General features: G+C 45.0%; 1 protein-coding gene and 1 non-coding gene across 8 annotated transcripts in view; one reads left to right on the top strand and one right to left on the bottom strand.

Annotated features, from left to right (window-relative positions):
* Positions 1–1,501: 1,501 nt before the first annotated feature.
* hspg2 (heparan sulfate proteoglycan 2) overlaps positions 1,502–25,709 on the bottom strand; it is a 644,821-nt gene continuing 620,613 nt past the window's right edge. For all 7 annotated transcript variants that reach the window (XM_072478556.1, XM_072478557.1, XM_072478558.1 and 4 more), the window contains 6 exons: positions 18,815–18,890; positions 16,565–16,643; positions 12,748–12,818; positions 10,482–10,565; positions 9,375–9,478; positions 1,502–7,443 (listed from right to left, as the gene is read on the bottom strand). In XM_072478556.1, coding sequence (XP_072334657.1) covers positions 7,271–7,443; positions 9,375–9,478; positions 10,482–10,565; positions 12,748–12,818; positions 16,565–16,643; positions 18,815–18,890 — 587 coding nt within the window. In that variant the 3' untranslated portion in view covers positions 1,502–7,270. The remainder of the gene's footprint in view (positions 7,444–9,374; positions 9,479–10,481; positions 10,566–12,747; positions 12,819–16,564; positions 16,644–18,814; positions 18,891–25,709) is intronic.
* Positions 21,847–22,041, top strand: LOC140393415 (U2 spliceosomal RNA). The gene has a single exon (XR_011935600.1). It is a non-coding gene; the product is annotated as a U2 spliceosomal RNA (small nuclear RNA).

Below are 25,709 nucleotides of genomic sequence, written 5' to 3'. Positions count from 1 at the left end.
CAGTGATCCTGATCTGCTTTACACTCCTCCCCGTCTCTTCACAGTGATCCTGACCTGCGCCACACTCCTCCTGGATCCTGACCTGCTTCACACTCCTCCCTGTCTGCTTTAGTGTTATCCAGACCTGCTTCACTCTCCTCCCAGTCTCTTCACAGTGATCCTGATAACTTCACTCTCCTCCCGGTCTCTTCGCAATGATCTTGACGGTTACACACTCCTGCTGATCTCTTCACAGTGATCCTGACGACTTCACTCTCCTCCCAGTCACTTCACAGTGACCCTGACCTGCTTCATACTTCTCCCAGTCACTTCACAGTGATCCTGACAACTTCACACTCCTCCCGGTACCTTCACAGTGACCCTGACAGCACCCCACCCAGGCCCACTCCCCGTAACCCCACCTAACCTGCACATCTTTTGGACACTAGGAGAAATGTAGCATGGCCAATCCAACTTACCTGCACACCTTTGTACTGTGGGAGGAAATGCAGACATGGGGAGAACATGCAAACTCCACACAGTCACCAAGGTCGGTGCTATGAGGCAGCAGTGCTAACCACTGTGCCACCATGCCATCCCTCATGCAAGTTATATATGTTGCAGGCAGTGTAACAATGATGGCATAGAAAGATATCAATCTTAGTGGCATGGGTGCCAATCGAACAAACTGTTCTCTAGTGGATGATGTTAACACATCTTGGGCAGAATCTTCTGTCCAAGTGGAAAATGAATGACTACTTAAGAGTCTCATACCACCACTACTGGTATTAATCCAGCTGTGAATGGGTCTGTGGTCATGTAGTGTGCACGTCAAGAAAACCTGTACAGGCTACGACATATCGTCTTCTGTGGTTGGGGGTGGAAGAGGGGCTCATTCAAAGGTTATCAGAGTAAGATTGAGGGGCCTCCCACTAAGAGCCACCCTCCTGCCATTGCTGCCCACTACATCACAACCCCACCCTGCAAATCCCTTCCTGTCATCACTTAACTGGGCCTCTGATGACTGTTGTTCCATCAGCGGCCACTGCTTCACTGATGGCGCTGCCGTTCAAACGAGCTGGCCGGTCATGGTAGGCGAGACCTCACCGGTGTCCTGGTCCTGGGGCAAAGTCCACCGCTGTCCTCGCAATTTTGGATTGGCTTGTAATTTGGCGGGCCTTGCCTCAAAAGGGGCAACGTGGGTCTCTCGTCAACTCTTCAGATGGCAGGCGAGACCCCTGTTACACCCACAAGATTCCACCCCTTGAGTGGCATGGCATATACGCTCATGTTAGATCTTTGCAGTGGAGAGTCAGGCGGTGTGACGTCTGTCGCTAAATGCCCAGAGTCTGGCGGCTCTTGTGAGCCACAGTGTTGTTTTGTCTGGTTCAGTTAAGCTACTGCTGATTTCCAAGGTTTTGGCGATGGGAGGAATTCATTGATGGTGTGCTGTTAAAAGTTGGAGTGAGAAAGAGAGAGCTGAGGCTTTCTCTTTTACAAGGTGACCATCACATAACACCAGTTCCAGTGAATTAGAAAGCTTTTATTGTTTAAATAAAATGCATTGAACACAGACAGCAACAGTAGGTTCACTTGCAAATCCCAAGGAACCTGCTCAAGCACCAAACAAGTGGCATTTTTGATATATAGTTGCCAGGACTATTTTTTTTAACAATAAAAAAAAAATCGTACAACAGTTCGGATTTGGTAAACAACACAATATCCACTGGAATTGTACTTTCAGTTACATTTCTCACCAGGCCATGCCACCCAGACTGATATAACCCTCCCCCCCCATCCCCTGCCGTGACAGCTGTGTACAGATGTGTTATGTTAAAATGGCTGCTCCATTCTCCTGTGGGTAACAGAAAAATGCCATTCTGTATAAAAGTTAAATTGCTTATGACCATTTTCTGTGGCAGCCAACGTTTCTTCAATCATATCTCCAGCTCCGCTCACGATATGCACCCTTCCCTCGGGGCTTTGGCTTATGTATAGCCCCCTGCGCGTGATGATTTCGGAACCTTGTTGAACTGACAACTAATTGAGACAGGCAAACCTGGGACACCTCGGACCAAATGCCTGAAAGTTGCCAGGTGACGTGCTGCCGTGTCTGCCAGCACCTTGTACAGATTCTTATGTTCTGTTGTCACAGTGGCTGAGGTAGGAGTTTTGAAAATGATGGTCCGAAAATAATGGAGGTGACTCGGGAAATGACTGGATAAAAGACTGAAGTTGCCTTGATCATTTTGGAATGAGCCTTGTACACAACAACATAATTTCTTACCAAAATCACGTCCATAGCAAACCGTATGAATGTCGAAAAGGAACTCCTCTCAGGATGTTGAGGAGGTGCGTATAAATAATAGCTGGGGCAATAACAAAGAAAATGTAGGTTTGCATGATTGTCACCTCACCCTACTGGTACCGGGTTTGAGGCTGCGATGGTGGAATATCAGCGGGTGTTCTGATTTCGCAACTGTGAACCCTCCTCCCCCTCCATAAGGATCTGGTTGTACTTGTAGGTGAGCTATCATAAGTAAACAAAAACAAAAGTCGGCATAGTCCCAGAGGCTGCTTTCCCCTTGAGGGGAGAGTTGACAGGTGGTGATTTAACCTGAAGATCACCACACCTCAGGCGAGGGGCAAGGTTGAGAAAGCGGAGCCCTCATGAATAACCTCAGCCGGTACGGGGATTAAACCCGCGCTGTTGGCCTCACCCTGCATCACGAACCAGCTGTCCAGCCAGCTGAGCTACACCAGCTGACAAGTTCAAGGTGGGCGATGAGGGATGACTAAGCAAAGGGACAGGGTTGGTTTGGCTTGGAGCAAGATTATGAGGAAAACGAAAGAGAAAAATTGTTCTAATAACTTTTTTGGAATTGAGGGACAGTAACGAGATGGGCTCCAGAGTGGACTTCTATGGGACACAATATTTATACATGTCAAATTTTAAGAAGTTATTTAAAAAAAGAATTCCTATATATCCCAAGATCATTTCCCTCACTGTGTTGCCTGCAGTGTTTAATGCTTGAAGCTTAAAGCATTCAGGACAGTGTCAGCGCTCACTCAATTCTGTGGACAACTGGATTGGAATTTTACGACATGAGATGGCCCTATTCTGGGCTATCAAACTCAACTACTGTTAACAGAATGCTTCATCCAGCAGTCGCAGAACATAGAATGGCAAATAAGCGCACATGCTTTCTGGCAACACAAATTTGCAGAGGAATGACCTTTAGGTAAAGTCGCCATAGTTCCAGATGACCATTGGCTACTTTCACCTCCGAGGGGAAGAGCAGACTGTGGTGGTTTAACCTTAGGATCACCTCACCTCAGGCAAGGGACAAGGTTGCGAAGGCGGGGCCTTCGTGTTTGTTAGCGAGTTTGTGTGGCCATGGAAAGGGAGCTAATTTTTTTAAAAGACTGGAATCCAATGACACGCAACTATTGCAATAGCCACTATTCTGGATGAAGCATGAAGGTTTAAATATTTTGGCAATTGGACCATCATGCAATGTTGGGTTTCCCAATATATAATTCAGACAGGTTGAAGTCTAAAAAAGATCAAATTGATTGATTTTTAGTGTCACATGTACCGAAGCACAATGAAAAATATTTTTCTGCGGCCAAGGGAACGTACAAGGGGTTTAATTCAGTCAAACTCGAAAATATTTTAAATGTCAGCATCCAGATACTTCTTTCAATAGTTCACTCTTATCCTTACTTCCCATTGCCCAAGTCATTGAATCACCTCCAAACGGACTGCAGTTTTGTATAACAATCTACGTTGCAAGGCCATCATTCTTGGTTCCAAAAAAGTTAATAGCAGTAAAAGATTTTTTTCTACATAAAAACTGTATATCCTTCAGCAATCTTTAGTGGGTTAATACAATACACAGAATATGGATGCCCCAGCTAGTGTGATTGTTGGAAGAACACAATAGATACGAGGGCAAATGTTTCTGTTGCACGGACTGGGGGAGGGGTGATAGTTGGTGCCAAATGTTTCCATTCCATATTTTTTTTTAAAAATGACAAGTTAGCAATTAATTTCTGAGTCTCAGACTTGTATCTGCTTAATCCATATGTGGGAATAAGCTGCGAAATGCAAAGTCATTGTATCGCACACGACAGGGCCAAGTATCGAAATATATCTCAACACATGTGTAGTACATTCTATATTGTTGGAGCACAGACAGGGTCAAATCATCAGGCTGATCATCAGATCCTGAATCGCCTGATTGGCACCAGGAAATCAAATTTAATAAAATATGGCTAACACAAAATGTATAAAAATGTTTCGAGGACACATATGACAATATGTGAGGAATGCTGGAGGCACTGGCTCCTTCCTAGTGATGCAGTGATAGGAAGGCACAGTGACCAACAGTTGTGTACTAAGTTGCTGTCTTCACTCTGGAACCAGCCAGGACAATGTGCGGACCTAGAACTGCCCAGGAAAGTGAAAGGCTTCTCTTCGACTTTGAAGCAAGACTTTAACCCAGGGTGTGTATTTTCTTTGTCCATTCTGGGCCCCTCCTTCTCCAGTCCTGTTCCATCGCCGCTTCCTTAACCAAGAGAGAAAAACGAACCTGTGTCCGAGATAGTTTGCAGAATGAGAAGTGAATTCAATCACCACTAGGGCGCATTTTGAAGAAACTGCGAAAGGGGAATCGAGATTCCAAATTATTCTAGTAGTCCACAGTGCCAGTGCCGAATTGAAAATGGTGTGTACAGTGGCATTCTTCTTATAGCTTCGTAACCCAGAATGAAAATTCATTACTACAACTTTCTAACATGGAGCCATGAGCATCTACCTTAACAAAGAATGATGTGATGAAAAATGAAGCCATTCCATTGAACAAAGTGAGAGTAAGATTGTTATTTCTTTTATGGCTTTATAGATATACACAATAAATCTAAGGCATGTCTCAAACCTGCTCACTTTAATAGTAACATAACGAGGGGTAGATAGCTGAAATGCTGACTCACTAATTGAGGAATCAGGTTTCTTTAATACTGCGGTTGACGGAAGAAAATGTCTTTGGTTAAAAAAAAACACAGAAAATGATCAAATATTACAATCATGTTCAAGGATGTTGTACATATCATTAAAATGCATAGTTAAATGTTAAAAACACTAGCACGTGCTTGGTGTGTAATTGCCCTGTCTATATTCGGAGAAGAGGTGTCAGTAGTTCTAATAAAGCATAAACTACGCAAGGGTGGTCTGGTTTGTTTTCTTTTTAAAAAGTATTTGTGTTGGATATATATGTCCAGCAAATATCTTTCACAAAAGGCTCACAAGCTTAATGAGTACATCAATTCTGAACAATGTTTGGAACTGCAAATAGTGCTAAGTTTCAAAATAAAAATCTCAGTCCATCATTAAATGTTAAGCATGAATGTGTACTTGCACCTGAATGTAAAGACCAGGACTAGAGCAAAGATGTGTCATTGGTACCTGAGGTCAATGTCTTAGTGTCTCACCGGCTGTTCCATTCTCTGCTGGTTTGCTTGTGTTCTGTACACCAGCTTTCTTAGTATTTTAGTTAAGCCATGTGCGTGAGTGTGTTACCAACAGTTGGAGGGTCGCTCTCTAGTCAGAAGGTTAGATGCAAATGCTGATTATCACATTTAAGAGAACTTCCTGGATCTTTACCCTGTTTAATAAGCAGCAACTCTCAAATCCTTAAATCAAACGTAGAGGACAGCGTGTCGGGAGCTTGAGGCAATCTCAACTTCAGGTGGATTTACACCAACCTGCCAACACAGCAGCGGAAGAAAATAATATTCACCATATTTGGTTTTCATGGACATTTTCATCCTTGGGAAATCCCATTTGCCCCAGAGAAGGAACCAACTAAGATTACAAGCAATCCAGACATTGACAGAAATCCTGCTAGTAAGTTAAAGGGGCATTGTCTTCATGGAAACAATAGTAACCATTTTGTACTTAGCAAATACACTCAGTAACTTCATTTCAAATCTTTCACAATGTCTAAATCATATGTTAATGAATTTTGATGTCGCAAATTTTGTGTGTGTAAACACTGAAAAAGCAGTTAAATACTTCTCCAAATGACAGTGTCCCTCCATTGATTTAAACTTTGGCATTTGCTAAACTCCTCAATTTCAAGATCTAATTATCTTGAACAGAAGCTTTCAATTGAAGGCACACAAGAGAATAAGGCAGGTAGAACTGGGTTTTATGTTTTAAAAAAAAAAATCACTCCTGGGATGCGAGTGCTGGGGGCAAGGCTGGTTAGTTCCCCTGAGGGCGTTAAGGGTGAAACATGTCCCGTGGGGGACTGGAGTCATGTGCTGGATTGTTGCAGTATTTGTCAGCCCAAATTTAACAAATACAATTTCCCAATTTTCTCTGCTGAGATTTGAACTTACAACCCCGGCTTGCTCGTCCAGCACCATAACCACTCCTAAAAATGTGAGCTTTCAGAACAACCTTGAGTGATTTTTTTCTTCTCCTTTTCCTTAATGTAGGATATTAATGTCTTCTGTCCAGCTAACCCCAGGATCTCAAACCTTAACTAATGTCGTATCTTACTCAATGGCCGTCTTTGTGAGCGTGAAGCCCAATTACCCTCTGCACCTTTCTGGTTATGTTAAGAGGTGGTGTTTAAGCACAAGGCTGGACTTCAGTGTGTGTGGAACAATTGGTAAGCCAACCATGTACATGCACAGGAAATGGTTGCCAGTCTGATCAAAGTTAAATTGTTATAAACCCTTGCCATTTTTCTATATGGTACCAAATCAGATCTCCGCATATTCTTTTCCAATTAATAGAGTTCCTATGGTGGCCAGCCCTCCGATACGTCAGTTATAGACCTTCAGGTATACAGCTTGTGAACCTTTTTTCTTTGTAAAAGAAGTGATGATTGAACTGGGCCTGGTTCATTTCAAGTAGGCACCAACCAGGCCAGAGTGCGTTGAAACACAGTACTAAAATCCAGAGGCAAAGGTAGAAGACTGATTTCTAGCTGTTCTTCTTCACTAACATTCCAAACTTCAGTGCTAGAGAAATCTGAATCCATAGGATCGTCCGCCTCAAAGGATAATGCTAGTGTTCTTGTATGGCTGTTGTAGGTACAAAATAGACCAATCCAAGTTGCCGAAACCCTTCATTCAACGGAATACAATTGGATGACATTGTGATGATTTGTTTTTTGGTTAACGAGGACTGCATTAAAGAACACAAAACAATCCAATTTAATAGCAGCAAAGCACCTTTTCCAGAAGTCTCTACTTTGCCTTTAGTGAGTCAGAATGTTTATGATGAACACTCTCGAGCATTTACCCCTCCCTCAGCATGAACCCGGAGGTCGACTGGCTGAACGTGATGTTGGTCTGGTCTTTTATTTACAAGGACCACTTTCCTGATGCAGCCAGTAATTCCGGAGGTGAATTTCCCCCCTGTGAAGAGTTGAATGTCTGGGGCACCACCTGAGGACAGGAAGGAAAGATTAAATCAGGATGGAAAAAGTGGAGCAGAGGTTCTGCTTGCACAGATTCTTGCCGTGGGACTGGGAGCACACAATCTGGTGACGTGCACGCCATGTCTGCACAAGTGGTGTCTCTTGTCCATGAATTAAAATTCAATCAAAATGATTCAATACTTCAAGGTAGTCAACAGCATTTTGGCTCCTCTTATTAACAATTAATAGCAATAATAACTGTCACATAGTTCATCTTTAAGTATGAAAATTGGCAAGTCATGTTGCAGCTGTATAGAACTTTAGTTAGGCCACACTTGGAGTACAGTGTTCAATTCTGGTCGCCACACTACCAGAAGGATGTGGAGGCTTTATAGAGGGTGCAGAAGAGATTTACCAGGATGTTGCCTGGTATGGAGGGCATTAACTATGAGGAGAGGTTGAATAAACTCGGTTTGTTCTCACTGGAACGATGGAGGTTGAGGGGCGACCTGATAGAGGTCTACAAAATTATGAGGGGCATAGATAGGGTGGATAGTCAGAAACTTTTTACCAGGGTAGAGGGGTCAATTACTAAGGGGTGAGGGGCAAAGTTCAGAGGAGATGTACGAGGCAGGTTTTTTTACACAGAGGGTACTGGGTGCCTGGAACTCGCTGCCGGAGGAGGTGGTAGAAGCAGGGACGATAGTGACGTTTAAGGGGCATCTTGACAAATACATGAATAGGATGGGAATAGAGGGATACATAGAATTTACAGTGCAGAAGGACGCCATTCGGCCCATCGAGTCTGCACCGGTTCTTGGAAAGAGCACCCTACCCAAGTCCACACTTCCACCCTATCCCCAAGGCCCAGTAATCCCACCCAACACTAAGGGCAATTTTGGACACAAAGGGCAATTTAGCATGGCCAACCCACCCAACCTGCACATCTTTGGACTGTGGGAGGAAACCGGAGCACCCGGAGGAAACCCACGCAAACACGGGGAGAACGTGCAGATTCCGCACAGACAGTGACCCAAGCTGGGAATCGAACCTGGGACCCTGGAGCTGTGAAGCAATTGTGCTAACCACTATGCTACCGTGCTGCCCAATACGGACCCTGGAAGTGTAGAAGATTTTAGTTTAGACGGGCAGCATGGTCGGCGCATGCTTGGAGGGCCGAAGGGCCTGTTCCTGTGCTGTACTTTTCTTTGTTCTTTAGCATAATAAAACACTCCAAAGGCATTTCATGGATGTTACTCCCAGACAAACTTTGACACTGAACTTCATATGGAGATACTCGGATAAGGTGACCAGAAACTAAATTCTGAGGAATGTTTTAAAAGATGAGAGCGGCCGAGGGGAGGAAAGGAACTTCTGGGCTTTTTGGCAAAACAGCTGAAGGTATGGGCAACAATGGTGGAACGATTAAAATCGTGGATATTTAAGAAGCCAGAATTGGAGGCAGAATTTCGAATGACTTGGGACTTAGAAGATTGTGAGTTCAAGCCGTGTACCATGAACTTTAAACACATATTTTATGCATATCTTCAGTGCAAAATCAGTGCAACCACCGATAGAGGTGCAGCCTTTCTCGAGGCGGCCTGACACCAAGGTCCTGTCTGCCTTGTCACCTGGACATAAAAGGTTCAATGGCACCACTTGAAGAAGAACAGGGGAATTCCTCCCTGGTATCTGGGCCAACTAACATCACTACCAACAGATCATTAATGGCGTGGCTGTTTTGGGAATATTGCTGTGCACAACCTGGCCCTTTCATCTTACTGCAAAAGCAGCATCACTTCCAAGGCAATTAACTGCCTGTTAAGAGCTTTGGGGCACCTTGCGTTTGTGAAAGGGAAGCTTTCCTTTCCCTCTTTCTGACTCTATGACACCTTCTGATGGGACAGGGAAAAAATGAACTGAGCTGATGAAAACGACCTCATGGAAATCCAAACTCACCCAAATAGACACTTCCCTTCGTGTTCACCATGACTTTGTCTCCTTTAGATTCTCCTCGCACAATCTCTTCATCGTCCACTTGGATATATCCCCTTTTTCCTTCTCTGTGGAGGGAAACATTACTTAGATTCCAAACAGGCACCAATTTTCCACATACTTTAACCGAGCTGGAAAAACCATGAATGACATTTGAGCTCAGCAAAAATCGTTTCAATTTGCTACAAGGTTCAAAGGCTTTAATACTCAGATTCATAGGGAAACAGTAAATAAGAGGGTTTTGAATGAAGATCATATCTGAAACATTGACCATTCCGTTTCAGGTTGGAGAATGTTTCGGGTCCCTTAAATCACTGGCACGAAGGAGTTCCAACAATGGTAGTGTATTGCTGGGCTCAACTGCTACATTTGGTACTTGTGCTCTGCGTGGGACTACAGGGATGACATCCGCACTCCCGCCACGTGAACTCTTATCCAGCCACGTCATCACATTCTTATGTGACCTCTCAGTCTACATCTTCCCTGTTTAGCTGGGATTCCCTGTGGCATGAGATGTAACAGTGTGCTCCAATAGAAATTATGTACAGTCGGACCATTATGTGACAAGCAACTGAACAAACTGACAATGCATAACTATTTACATCGATACAAAGATGGATTAGGCTGCAGCAACTGGTACATATCCCATGGTACATCCTTCCCCCACCCCTCCTCATTTCTGTTGGAAAGAAAGCATCCCATGAAAGATTTTTTAAAAAGGCAACTGCATGGCTTGTGAGACCATTTCAGCGGGCAATCAAGTGTCAAACAAATTGCTGTGGGTCCAGAGTCACAATGTAGGCCAGACTGGGTAAGAGTGGCAGATTTCCTTCCCTAAAGGACATTAATAAACCATATGGGTCTTTACAACAATCTAATAGTTTCATAATCATTACCGAGACTAGTATTTTATCCCAGATGTATTAATTAACGGAATTTAAATTCCCCCAGATGTCGTGGTGGGATTTGAACTGAAGCAGTAGTAAGTAACTCTGGATTACTATTCCAGTAACATTAACATTTTTCTATCGGGTGGATTAATATCACTAGAAGTGGTTTCTATTTCCTTACCGCACAGCAGTTATTCTGTGCCATTCCCCATCATTAATTGGATCTTCTGACAGGATATTGGCTTCACCACTTCCCAGCTGGTAACTGCATGGACAAAAATAAAACGTGCAAAGCGTTTTAGAAAAGAGCTAGCGAAGAATCTGCTGTTGCTGTGTCACAGTTCTGAGGCCTATCATCAATACTAAATATGGATAGGAAGAGGAGAAGGGCATTTAGCCTCTGGAGCCATTCAATTTGATCATGGCTTAACTGTATCTCAACCTGGCTATGATTCATAGCTGCCAATAACCGAACAAAACTCTATCGACCCTTGTCTCAAAAGCTTCGGCTGACTCTTTTACTGCAGAGAATTTCAGATTTGGCTTCTCCTCGGGTTCTCAATGCAAAGACAATTGCGACCCCCGCCCTCTTCCATAGGTCAGGCAAGGAGGCAGCTCCCAAATCTACCGCAGCCAGAAAGGGGATCGAGGCCCGGGCTGCCAGCAGCACCAATCTGATCCACGCCGGCCATTCAGCAAACTGAGCCAACACCCCCACCCCCCCTCAAAGGGTTCAGGGTTGCTGTGGCAACATATATGTTGTAGCCCAGAGCTTTTAATAATGATGGTGGAAGCTCCAATCTCTTTCCATCACATGACTGACCAGGAATCTCTCCCACTCTTACCATTTGCCACTAGCGTGTTGGAAGGGTTTACAAATTACTACTCAACCTTTTGGGCCGCGTTGTGAACACATCTTCCTTCAGCTTCTGGCTCACAGGCAGTGGGCAGCACGGTAGCATTGTGGATAGCACAATTACTTCACAGCTCCAGGGTCCCAGGTTCGATTCCGGCTTGGGTCACTGCCTGTGCGGAGTCTGCACATCCTCCCCATCTCTGCTTGGGTTTCCTCCGGGTGCTCCGATTTCCTCCCACAGTCCAAAGATGGGCAGGTTAGGTGGATTGGCCATGATAAATTGCCCTGAGTGTCCAAAATTGCCCTTAGTGTTGGGTGGGGTTATTGGGTTATGGGGATAGGGTGGAGTTGTTGACCTTGGGTAGGGTGCTCTTTCCAAGAGCCAGTGCAGACTCGATGGGCCGAATGGCATCCTGAGGCTATCAGTGGTAATCCCCTGGTGGTATGGCCAATAGTTAACCCTCAAGCAACATCGGTAAATGCATTATCTGGTAATAATCACATTGCTGGCTGCCATTTCCTGCTTACAACAGGAACCACACCTTATTTATTGTACAAATACAGTACCCTGGGATGTACTGAGGGGGGTGTCAGGAGCTACATGAGTGCGAGTTCTTTGGTTTTTTTCAGAATTGACCTGAATTATCTTTGGTATCTTGAGCATGTTGGAGGTTTTCTTTAAAGTGAAAAGGTTCAATTGCGTGAATGGGGCAGAATGGTCCACTGGAGCCTCCGTGGGTCACTGAGCCTGTGGACAGCCACTGGATCTGACTTTAGCCTGTGACGATTTTGGCGATCTCATAGACGACCGTGTTCCTGTTACCGACCGCAGTACCTCAGGTGAGAAAGAATGTGTTCCTGTCTGCTGGTTCTTGCTGGAAATCCCTAGGGTTGGCCTTAATCCTTTGGGCGGTTGGAACATTCCAGCAACTTGCCCATTCTGGCAGTGAAGATACTGAAACCATTTTGATGACAAGGACTCATCTAAGTAAGCAGATGGACTGCCCACTTAAAAAGATCATTCTGATGCAACTCGTCATGTTCCATTTTAGCCTGGCCATCAAGGTATATTGGCAACAGGGTTTGGGCGGGGGTGTTTTTGTTGCAGAGCCTGGGACGGTATCAACCCAGAATATTTCTTGAGTGCCTGGAGGGGCACACTCACTCTTGCTTCTCAGGATCTATGTAATTGAAACTGGACAGGACGTTCACAGAGATCCCACTATTTTTGCCTGCAAGGGTGATTGGAATCTGATGCATGTCATACAAACCTGTTTTGCATATTAAAGGGCCACCCACCTGAAACAAGGTAGGCAGCCTGGTACCCATGTTAAGGTGGCAGAAGGAAGAGTGTCAGCGTTAGTGGGAGAACAAGACTACTGACCATATTTTGAGGCCAAAATTACCCCATTAACACTGAATTTGGCAAGTTAAATATTACACAGTGACGCAACATATGAGGTAAAGGACGGGGGATAGCATTTTCTGTACACTATGGTCCGAGTGTTACAAGGATGGAAGAGGTTTTTGGGCCGGAATGAATAAATGTGCTTTTTCCTTGTTGAATCACATCACACCTTGCTTGCCTTACCTGAAGAGCACATGACCATTCTGTAGTCCGAGAGCGACAAAGTCCTTTCCTCTTCCATTTTCCCCATGTTTCTACAAACAGAAGATAATTGACAAAAACTAAAGGAGGCAAGCTGGAACACTCATCTGCTGACTAGCCCAGCGTGTAAGAGAGAAAAAGTGTAACATTTCATCAGAGCTCCGAAACCGGTTATCCTCCTCATTTATAACAACAGACCTTCTTCTCTTGGTGAGGTATGGGACTGCAAACCTCAATTGAATATGGGCACGTACGTAGAGAATAAAATTGCCGGAGATTTTAAGGACTATGACAGCCCAAAGATGTGCAGGTTAGGCGGTTTGTCCATACTAAATTGCTCCTTAGTGTGCAAAGGTTAGGTGAGGTTACGGGGTGGCAGGGATAGAGTGGGGAGTGAAGGGAGTCGGTTCAATTTGTTAACTGGTAACTAGTGGGACAGTGTTCTGCCTGACAGCGACCAGTAATTGATTCCTGCGTAATGCTTTCTGAAGAGGACTTAGTAGAAGTGTTCAGACCTTGGAAGTGAAAGGAACAGTCTCTCTTTCTCTATCTGTCCTGCTTGCTGAAGAGAAAGAAGTGCTCTATTGTTCCGAAAGCAGTGAGTGCTGGGCACATCCTTTGTTGTAAACCTGAAATGATGCAGAGTCTGCAGAGAAAGTAGACAACCTTGCAAGAGAAAACCCTCTTAAGTCTAGAAGGAAGAAATGCCAAGACGAAAGCCTGAACTTCAGAAAGACATCGACTGGAAATCGTCCCAGTTTATCAAAGATCCTCCTCATTTTACTTTTATGAATATTTTCTTTTCCTTTCCACCACCCTTTTCCCCTCTGTGTTGCTTGTTTGAGTGTGTATGAGGTGGGGAGGGTAGTAGATAGTCACTTACATTTTCTGTCCGTTTAATTATAATACTGTGCATAATAATAGGTTACTTGTGTTTTTAAAGTTACAAACTTGGTGACTACTTTATTGGGCTCAATCAAGGTCCTCGAGTATTTTAAATAAAGTCTAATTTTGCCGGTATCGCGACTCAAAGGGGACTGGAATTGGCTGCATACTATCCCGGGGAGTTATCACACAATACATCAATGTCTGCTGCTAAATATTTTATATTTGTGCATTAAAACGCATATAAACCAAAATAATACCGATAAACGCGGACCAGAATGGGATTTTTGTCTTCTAAATTTTGGTGTGACCTCAGAATTCAGCAATAGAACAGTATCCTGGGGACAGTTTTGCAAGACAAAATAAGAAATAGGGACAGGAGTAGACCAGATGGCCTGTCGAGTAGCTGTCGAGCCTATTCCGTCATTCAATACGACCATGGCTGACATTGGGCTTTAACTCCATTTTCCCAACCACTCTCCACTACTCATTTCCTGAGACTCCAAATCCTCTGGGGTAGAGAATTCCAAAGGTTTACAATCCTCTGAGGGAAGACATATTTTCTCATCTCAGTCCTAAGTGATTGGCTCCTTGACCAGAGATTGCGCCCGACCCCCCCCCCCCCACCCCCTCCATGATTTTGATTCCCCCGACCAGCGGAAGCAATCTCCCAGCTCCACCCTGTCGAAGCCCCTTCAGAACCTTATAGGTTTGAATGAGATCGCCTCTCATTCTTCTGAACTCCAGAGAATATTGATCCAATTTACTCAGCCTCTCATCAAAAGATTCTGATACTGTAGGCTGATGAACATATTGTTTTCAATTTTATCATTCTGGTGACTCTCATTAAGGATATACCAGATTGGTATGAAGTGAGAGGGGTGGGGGAGGGGCATTGCGTTGAAATAAAACTGCACGGTGATGAAGTCATACCATGCTCCTGAGCATTTAAGCAGCGGCTGCTGTTGTGGCTACTGCCTAGGAATACAGGAATGTCAGTATTAGAATTTTTCCTTTTGTTACCTGCCTGCCACCCGTTCATATTTTCATGTTAGCTGGGTGGGAAAACCAGCAGCCGGAGGCCAAGCAGACCCATTTCCATAGAATGATGGCACAGTGGTTAGCACTGCTGCCTCACAGTGCTAGAGACCCGGTGTGTGCACTTTCTCCCCGTGTCTATGTGGGTTTCCTCTGGTTGCCCTGGTTTCCTCCCACAGCTGAAAGATATGCAGCTTAGGTGGATTGGTCATGATAAAATTATCCCTTAGTGTCTTGGGATGTGCGGGTTAGGTGGAGTTACGGGGATAGGGTGGGGAGTGGGTCTCGGTAAGTTGCTATATCAAACAAAGGATGGCACAGTGGTTAGCACTGCTTCCTCAGAGCGCCAGGGACCCAGGTTCAATGCCGGTCTCGGGTGGCTGTCAGTTTGGAGTTTGTACTTTTTTCCCGTGTCTGTGTGGGTTTCCTCCGGGTGCTCCGGTTTCCTCCCACTCTCCAAAGATGTGGTTAAGTGGACTGGCCATGCTAAATTGCCCCCTGGTGTCCAAAGTGGGGTTACTGGGTTATGGGGGTAGGATGGGAGCCTGCCACGAGGTAGTTTGCTCTTTCAGATGGTCGGTGCAGATTCATTGGGCCGAATGGCCTCATTCTGCACTGTAGGGATTCTATGTTCTAACCTAATCAATTGATATCCCAGGGCAGGCTGCAGAGAGGGCTGGGGGTAGAGGCAACAACCCGTATTACAAAGGCTGATGCTATGATCGAGGGACTGAGTAATAGCTCCTGGCCCGCTAGGAGTGCTGGGAAAAGGCATTCATATTCATAGAATCATAGAATCTCTACAGTGCAGGAGGAGGTTTGGCCCATTGAGTCTTCACCGCCCTCCGAAAGAGCACCCCAACTAGGACCATGATCCTGCCCTATGCCCTTAATCCCACCTAATCTTTGGACACCAAGGGGCAATTTAGTGTTGCCAATCCACCAACTAACCTCCACATCTTTGGACATTGTATAGTTAGTATTCCCTCCTCCATATCACTGCCAGTAACCTGATTGGCAGCAGTCAAACTGAAATCAGGCTTCCAATTTTGTTTGAAAAATGTTTTATTTCCAATTATGGGGCAATTTAGTGTAACCAATCCAGCTACCCTGCACATCTTTGGGTTGTGGGGGTGAAGCCCATGCCGACACGGAGGAGAATGTGCAAGCTCCACACGGAGAGTGGGGCCAGGTTCGAACCCAGATCCTCAGCATCGGGAGGTAGCAGTGCTAACCACTGCACCACTGTGCTCCCAATTTCAACGTGGGAGTGTGGAATCCTTTTTTGTAAAGATCACATTTATTCTTAAGTAACAGACAACAAATAATGGCAATTTTGTCTCTTCCTTATACAATACCTCAAAGATTTTCAACAAAATACAAGTTTGAGATTTTGATGTTAATTTGTTTGGACACCGACGTTGTGGCCTTTGCGTCCCTAGTAGCCCGGCGCAGGATCCTACTCATGTGGAAGGAGGCGAAACCCCCCGGACTGGAGGCCTGGGTAAATGATATGGCAGGGTTCATTAAACTGGAGCAGATAAAGTTTGCCCTGAGAGGATCGGCTCTAGGGTTCACCGGGCGGTGGCAGCCATTTCTCGACTACCTAGGGGAACGTTAGAGGGAAGACAGAGGACCAGCAGCAGCAACCCAGGGGGAAGGGGGGGGGGGGGGGGGGGGCGGGGGGGTTTAGTTTAGTTTAGGTCAAAGATAAAGGGGTTTTGTTACTTGTGTATTGTTAAAAATTTCTGTATTGTTATTGTTGCGTTTGCTTTGTAAGAGGGGAAAAATTGTTGTTTGGGAAAAAAATTTCAATAAAACATATTTAAAAAAAAAAAAAAAAAAAAATTTGTTTGGACACATTTGAGGTACTTACCACTCCCTGCCAGAGCAGGATGCCATCAAGCGACGTTGTGTGAACTTCCATTTCAATGGTTTCAGGGGCAGTTGGAGAACTGTGAAAATTCAATCAGAGTTTTTAAATAGAAGGAATATAAATTTGTCTCGATAGTCACAGTAACCTTTCCAATGCACCCAACGGTGAAGAAAAGCTTCTGGTCTATAAGTGCACGATTTTCGTAGCCATTCATGGAAGAGGAGGAGGGGGCACTATTGCTCTAAGGCTGGGCTGGAATATACCTTGAAGCTTCAGCATAAGGCCTCAGCCAGTCACGGCCTTCTCTGCTATTTCCTCAGGCTGCAAGAAATCTCTGTCCCAAGGTCAGCCACATCAGAGGGATGTGTCTGCATGGGTGGAGGGAGTTTACACCACTCCCCCACCCCCCCTCACGTTTGGTGGAAGTTAAAAAATCTATATATATTTCTATTCTCCATTTTCACATTTTCTTCAGAATTTACACCCCACCAACAAACAGTAAACGGTAACGAATACATTGACAATCCCCTTATCAACAACGATCCCATCATCCCACCACCCCCCAAACAACAGCCCACCTGACAATATAAGCGTCAAATAAAACTAAACCTCCCAAGGAGGGAAAAAGGAAAAAAGAAAAAGGAATCACCCCTGGTCACCGTTGACATATATAGTCCACCCCCCTAATATTCAATGCCATCCAATCCCCAAAAGAGTACCGTGAATGGCACCCATGAATTGTAGACAACCCCCACAAGCCCCCCCCCAGACTCCTCCCCTCCACTTCCTCTTGTAAACTCCGCCTCAGCCTCGGTTCCTTCCCCCAACTTTTCACCCCGGCTAGACTCACCGAAACCTGTTCTACCAGGCTCCGATGGCCGCAGCCCCTCCCCCCACCTCACTCCCGTTCACTGGCCGGCTAAAACCGGCCAGCGTGGAGGCACCCACCCGGGTCTCCTTCCCCCTTGCCCGGTCCCAGGAAAACCAAGAAATCCCCTTTAGCACACAACCCCAGCATACACACCCAAGCCCCAAAGAACCATCATTGCAAATGAAAGTAGTCTGGTGGAATAGTTGATGCAACAGTCAAGAAAGCCCAACAACATCTCTACTTCCTACGGAAGCTAAAGAAATTTGGCATGTCTGCATTGACTCTCACAAACTTCAACAGATGTGCGATAGAGAGCATCCTATCCGGCTGCATCACAGCTTGGTATGGCAACTGCTCGGTCCAAGATCTCAACAAACTGCAGAGTGTGGTGAACTCAGCCCAACGTATCACACAAGCTTGCCACTCCCACATTGATTCTGTCTACACCTCCCACTACCTCAGGAAGGCAGACAACATTATCAGAGACCCCTCCCACCCAGGCATTGTCTTCTTCCAGACCCTTCCATCAGGCAGAAGGTACAGAAGTCTGAAGACACGCACATCCAGACATTGGAACACCTTCTGCCCCACAGCTACAAGACTCCTCAACGACTCCCCCTCAGACTGATCTGTTGCCTGTAAGAACACTATTCACGACGCCCTATGCTGCTCTTGCTCATGTATTTGCTTTGCTTGGCCCCTTGTTCCGCACTGTAACCAATCACTGTTTGTCGATGTACCATTTATCAATGTTCTCTGTTGATTATTCTTTTTGTCTACTATGTACATATAGTGTACGTTCTCTCGGCCACAGAAAAATGCTTTTCACTGTACTTCGGTACATGTGACAATAAATCAAATCAATCAATCAATAGCTGTCATTCATATGAGATTCAAAGGAGATAGATTGTTTACTGTCAGGATGGAGGGGACTGCCATCAAGAGAGACTGATCCTGGGTCATGGGGATGGAAGAAAAGGCAGCACTCTGAGTAAGGGGAGTAGCTGTGGACAAGAGTTTGCCCACCATCTCAGCATCCTGGAGTGACCATCTGCCCCTGGGGGAGGAAGGTGGGGGGGGGGGGGGGGAAGATTCATTGGCCCCAGTGTGTTTGGCAGGATCAGTGCTCAGTGGAGTGGGATAATCCTCGCTTTGATTGGGGATCAAAGCTTGGCAGATTTTAAATCTACAAGACAAAGAAAGACAATTGATATCCTTTGAACTTCATATTCTATTGAACCCCCATTCCAGAGGTAATAGTTCACATGTTTGTACAGCTGACATCACTGGTTCGTTCATGAGTAGTCTCAGGATTTGTGACTCATGAGACCCCACAGGTGCCCGAACTGTCACTCTGGCACCTCACTCATTGCTCTTACCTCCTTGGGAACATCTGTTTTGGTAACACTATGTATCCTCCATCATGGAAGAAAGCTCCATACTGCACAGGAGAGTCTGTACGAAGAGATAATATTGAAAATTTAAACCCGTAATAAGCCACAGCAACCCAGAACCTTCCTTTACAAAATGCAGCTTTCCATTTGGTGACTTATTTCACAGTAAAAAACCAACCAATTAGGAGCTACTAAATTCTTTGCCATCTACTCAATTGAGACCTCACTATGCTGCATACCGGGGTATAAAAATATTGTGACTGAACCACCTTATGTGTGTTAATGAAAGGTTTCATCATTGCTTATTGAACCCTTAAAATGCCCATAATCGGATTTCACCTTTGCTTTTTTTGTAACATGTTGTTTCAAATGAGGTGGGGTTGAACCCTCATTATGTGACTCCACATCCTGATTACTTGGGAGTGTAGTCAACAGAACTCTTGTGGTCACTGTACTACTTACTTTACCTGGGATTCAATCTACTCGACAGTGAATTTATAAAATCCATTGGGAGGTCACAGTTTTTAAGTCCTGGCTGTTACTCAATATTTCCCTGGGAAAAAATTGATCTTTCTTCATCAGATTTTAACATGAGATCTTACTTCCAGGAGCTAAATTTCTATCTGCACTGGACTATTTTATTCGATCAACACAAAATATGAATTGAGTAAACATTGACTCCGGTTGCTGTAATAATCCAGCTGTGCTGGCACTCACAAACAGTCCATGTGCCGGCCTCACAACAACAACGCAGAGTTTTCATATCGGCCATTTTCACACTTCAGTCACAGGCTGATCAGAAAATCACACAAACGAAACAGATTTTTATGTTCCACCACTGCCGCCCCAATATCAAACCTCTCGCCATCTGTGGCCTTACCTTTCATGTCCCAACCCTGGCCTTGCCCTCTCCCTCCCAGTGCAGCATCTGATGTCAAGTCCCGCTCCCCAGGAATAATTTCAGGCTAGGGGACAACGGTTCCCTGAAATGGCTGGGTTCCCGTTCCAACTTTGATTCCCACCTGCTGGCCACGGCGTCATTCCAGACAGGAGACACTTGAACGAGGAGCAGGGGTTAGAATGACCTCAGGCATCCTGCTGAACCCTCTCTGCAAGTGGCAATCTCCCCGCCATCCCCATCCTGAGGCAAAATCAACGCCAAGCACTTGTCACGGTCTTCTCATTGCAGGCCAGAGAAGCAAACAGAATAGCCACCCCAAATATAGCTACACCTTCTAAAGCTAATCCTGGACACTGCTGGTGACCATGTCAAGGAACTCCCTGTACCTTCCATGCACCCGGGAACCCTCAGAGACAACCAGGAGCATACACCTCACTTCCCTCCCTCACCACATTACCACTTAGAAGGAGAGTTGAATTGTGGAGCAGAAAACTACATATCCTCAAGGAAAAAGATCAAAGAAAGAACAAATGGGTCACACCAGAGACTGGACATTGATGTTCGGGCTTCCTCATATGGGCCCTGAACATAATGCTGTGTCCATGCCTTGCTATGTGGTGCTGGTGAGTGCGTGGTAAAGGAAAGAACTGTAAATGTGTAACATCTTTCAAAATTCATGACACCTTGAAGCTCTTTACTGCCAATTACTACTGAATGTAGGAAAATGTGGTCGCTAATTGACACACAGCCAGGGCCCACAAACAGCAATGTGATAAATGATCAGATAATCTGTTCCAAACATCGGTTGAGGGATAAATATTAGACAGGGCACACGGGTCAACTCCTTTGATCCTCTTCAAATTCCGTCGTGGGATCTTCAAAATGGCACTCGTCTCATCTGAAGGACTCTTGACAGAGCGACATTCCCTCAGTAACAGCACTGGAGAGCTGGCCGCGATTATGTGCTCACACCTCTGGAATTTTATGTCTGCGTGCTTCACCTCTCAGGAGCACCAAGTGGAAATCGCACCGCCTTCTTCACACAGAAAGCAATTTAACATATGAAAGGAACAACTAAAGGAAAAGCGTCCATAAAGTTGGCCAGCTTTCCAATATAAGAAGTCTTACAACACCAGGTTAAAGTCCAACAGGTTTGTTTCGAGCTGCGCTCCGAAAGCTAGTGATTCGAAACAAACCTGTTGGACTTTAATCTGCTGTTAGAAAACTTCTTACTGTGCTCACCCCAGTCTAACGCCGGCATCTCCACATCAAGCTTCCCAATGGGCTGTTAACAATATGCTAACTATATTGTTAAGGACACAGGCAGAAGGGCCATTATTTAATTCAGTCTTTTGAGTGCATATAAATGAGGGACACACCAGGGGACTTCACCCTCTTCAATTTGTTTACTTTACTGATTTATTCATTTTGATCAAGAACAGTATAAATGGGGGACAGCCTTCCACGACCGGTGGGCACCATGGGGGCTGAAGTGCATCATCACCTCTGGAAATGATATTTTGGTTTAGTGAGTTCAATTTCCTTTGACATTTTGTTTTAGTTACAGTGCCCCATCAGTGGCACTCCCCCCTCAATTGTGTTTAATTTATTGATTTTCATTCTATTTGTGAAAAGAGTATAAGCAGGGAACAACCAGATAGGGGTGTGTTCGCCTTTACTCTTGAGGATTTCCGTGAGTGGTGTCATGTGAGAGTCCCTTTAAGAAATGGATGTGTAAGCAATGTACCTTTAAGAAAACAGTGATGTCAGAGAGTGGGTGGAGCTCAGCTCAGTTCAGCCATTTTGAAGTTTCAGTTTTGAAAAGAACCTGGCTGGTTTTGCTGAGAGCAGCTAAATAAAGAACCTGGCTGGTTTTGCTGAGAGCAGTTTAAAAGTGCCTGGCTGTTTTGCTGTGAGCTGATTAAAAAGTAGAAAGCCAGGTTTGAGAAAGAAGTTTGGGTGTGTCTGTGGGTTTCCAGAGAGCTGCATGAAGAAAAGCAAGGTGCTGGAGCTGAAATCAAACAAGCTAATATATCTCTGCCATTCTACAGAAACTATATATATCCTTTAACCTGATGTGATACTGTTTAAAGGTGTTAAGTCTCTTGGAAGTTTGATCGCTTCTCGGCCTTTTGGCTAAGATCAAGTGTCTGTAGATTGAGCCTTTGGGTTCAGATCTAGTATGTCTCTCTTGTGGGGACCATGAATTCGATTCAATTTGAATTAGTTTTTTGGAGCAGGCGAGGAGCTGGATTGGGGGTTCGCCCCTGACCCACACTCTGAGCCCTGGCTTGGTAACTCAGAAAAGGAAAAAAAAAAAATCTCTTGGAAGTTTGCATGAACATTTTAAGGAAGTATTTACTGTTACAATATTTTCTGAGTTATCTTTGAAGTAAGGGGTGTTAAGAGATCCAATGTTTATTTAAGATGTTAAGTTGAGTTCATGGAATAAACAGTGTTTAGTGTTTAAAAACCCACGTGTCCATAATTGTAATCCCACTCCTAGGGAAAAAGCCGTGTGCTCGGAAAAGCAACAAATCCATTAAAGGGTGAGGTTGGTTGAACTCCATGATACATTTTGGGGTTCTGAAAATGCCTCGCCCATAACAGTGGTAGCACTGCACGGGCTGGAGTGCATCATCAACCCTGGGAACATCATTTCAATTTAATCTTATAAGTTTCCTATGACGTTTTGTCTTTTTGTTGCAGTGTCCCTTTAAGGGGCTTTCAACTAGCTTATGAGTTTATTTTATCTGTTTTAAAAAGGGTATACAAATAGAGACAGCTGGGGCAACGGGTGGGTGAGAGGAGAGCTGAGACTGAACAAAAGTCAATAAACTCTTAGGAAAAACTCTGTATCTTGGTTTTGATTTCACCAACTGGCTTGGCTTCTATTAATGTGGGTGAGGGAAGTTGTTTTAGAGTGGTACACTCAATGTGAAAGGAATGGGCAGCTCAAGCCTACACTAAACAGAGGGCACAGGAACTCCACCAGTCAAAGCTAGGAAAGCAGTAAAAACTTGCCTGATATGGAATAAACAGGAAGCTCATCAAGATTGGACACAAAGGCAGTGAGTTCACCTCAAAGAGGTTTTAGGAGCTGACACAGTGCTAGAATTCATACTGCTGATTCAAGAGGTTGTGGGTTCAAACCCCACCCGAGAGACTTGAGCATATAATATATTTTGGGGGGGGGGGGGGGGGGGGGGGGGGGGGGGGAAAGAGTTGTTGCAGAAGTCCTGCTGTTCAGATGAGACATTAAACAGAGACCCCGTCAGCGCCCACAAGTGGATGTTTAAAAGAAAATTACTTGTCCAAAGCATCATGCTGGAGTTGGCGGAACTGGCAGAGGATGATTCTTTGAATCACCAAATGCCACCACCAAGCACATCTTTCCCTCACTCCCCCTGTCAGCATTTTGCAGAGAATATTCCCTCAAGGATACGCTGGTCCACCTTTCCATCACCCTGAACACCTCACCCTCTTCCCAGGCACCTTCCCATGCAATCATAGAAGGCGTAACACCTGCCATTTTACCTCCTCCCTGCTCACCACCCCAGGGCCTAAACACTCTATTTCAAGTGAGGCAGCACTTCATGTACATCTCCTTCAATCTGGTCTATTGTATTTGCCGCTCCCAATGTGGTCTACTCTACCTTGGAGAGACTAAATGCAGACTGGGTGACCGCTTTGCAGAACACCTTCGGTCCGTCCTCAAGCACGGCCCAGACCTTCCCATCGCTTGCCATTTCAACTCACTGTCCTGCTCTCACGTCCACATGTCCGTCCTTGGCCTGCTGCAATGTTCCAGTGAAGCCCAGCGCAAACTGGAGGAACAGCACTTCATCTTCCGATTAGACACATTATAATCTTCTGGATTTAACATTGAGTTCAACAATTTCAGACTGTGCACTCTCTCCTCCACCTTCACCCAATTTTTATTTCCATCAATTTATTTTCATTTCTCCCTTTGATCTATTTTCCCCTCACCATTGTCCCCCCTCCCCCTCCCCCCCACCCCACTTGGGCTATCTGTTCCCTGTTCCTAGTTGCCATTTACACACTGCTCACCTTTGTTCCGCCATTAACACATTCTAATCTCTAAATGAGCCACTATCAGCACCCTTCTTAGCCTTAATCACACCATTTATATTTGTTTTCTCTTTCAGTCCTCGACATCTTTGTCAATCTCTGCCCATTGCTGGGCCCCTGTCCAGCCCTTACTTCCAGTTCTCCCCAGCCTTGACAAAGAATCATCCAGACTCGAAACGTTAGCTCCCTTCTCTCTCCACAGATGCTGTCAGACCTGCTGAGATTGCCTAGTATCTTCTGTTTTTGTTTCAGATTCCAGCATCTGCAGTAATTTGCTTTTATCTTCACGCTTTGGCCTCAACTGCTTCCTGTGGTAAATAATTCCACGAGCCTCCACCACTCTCTGGGTGAAAGAAATTTCTCCCCATCTCAGTCCTAAATAGTCCTCAGACTGTGACCCCAGGTTCTGAACTCCTCTGCCAGAGGGAACATCTTTCTTGCATCTACCCTGTCTAGTCATATTAGAATTTTATAGGTTTCTATGAAATACCCTCTCATTCTTCTAAACTCCAGCAAATATAATCCTGACTGACTCAAATCCTTCCTCATATGTCAGTCCCACCATCCCAAGAATTAGTTTGGTAAACCTTCGCTGTACTCCCTCGAGAGTAAGAACATCTTACTTCCGATAAAGAGACCAAAACTGCACACATTATTCCAGGTGTGGCTTCACCAATGCCCTGCATAACTGCAGCCAGACATAGAGTCATAATCATAGATGTTTACAGCTTGTCCACGCCATCCTGTTTCTATCAGTAAGCTAGTCCCACTTGCCCGCATTTGGCCCATGTCCCTCTATACCCACCCTGGTCATGTAACTATCTAACTGTTTTTTAAAGGACAAAATTGTACCCGCTTCTACCACTGCCTCTGGCAGCCCGTTCCACATGCTCACCACTCTCTGTGTGGAACAATTTCCCCTCTGGTCTCTTTTGTATCTCTCCCCTCTCACTGTAAACCTATGCTCTCTAGTTCTAGACTCCTCTACCTTTGGGAAAAGATGTTGACTATCTACCTTATCTATTGTTCATTATTTTATGGACCTCTATAAGATCACCATTAAGCCTCCTACGCTCCAAGGAAAAAAGTCCCAGCCTCTCCTTATAACTCAGACCATCAAGCCGTGGTAGCATCCTCGTAAATCTCTTCTGCACTCTTTCTAGTTTAATTTAAAAAAAAATCCTTCCTATAACAAGGGTGACCAGAACTGAACACAGTATTCCATGTGTGGTCTTACCAATGTCTTGTACAACTTCAATAAGACATCCCAACTCCTGTGTTCAATATTCTGACCAATAAAACCTAGAATGCTGAATGCCTTCTTCACCACCCTGTCCACCTGTAACTCCACCTTCAAGGGGCTATGAACCTGTATCCCTTGATCTCTTTGTTCTGTAACTCTCCCCAACTCCCTACCATTAACTGAGTAGTTCCTGCCCTGATTTGATCCACCAAAATGCATCACCTCACATTCATCCAAATTAAACTCCATCTGCCATTCATTGGCCCACTGGCCCAATTGGTCAAGATCCTGTTGCACTCTTACATAACCTTCTTCACTATCTACTATGTCACCAATCTTGGTGCACCTACAAACTTACTAACCATGCCTCTTACATTCTCATCCAAATCATTGAGATATATCACAAATAACAGTGGACCCAGCACCGATTCCTGAGGCACACCATTGGTCACAGGTCTCCAGTTTGAAAGACAACCCTCCACAACCACCCTTTGGCTTCAGTCGCCAAGCCAATTTTGTATCCAATTGGCTACCTCACCCTGGATTCCGTGAGATTTAACCTTTTGCAACAACCTACCATGTGGTACCTTGTCAAAGGCCTTGCTCAAGTCCTTGTGGACAACGTTAACTGCACTGCCCTCATC

The sequence above is a fragment of the Scyliorhinus torazame genome, chromosome 16 (genome assembly GCF_047496885.1).
Source record: "Scyliorhinus torazame isolate Kashiwa2021f chromosome 16, sScyTor2.1, whole genome shotgun sequence".
NCBI lineage: Eukaryota > Metazoa > Chordata > Chondrichthyes > Carcharhiniformes > Scyliorhinidae > Scyliorhinus > Scyliorhinus torazame.
The sequence above is the reverse complement of the archived record's forward strand: the minus strand, read 5'-3'. Positions and strand labels throughout refer to the sequence as shown.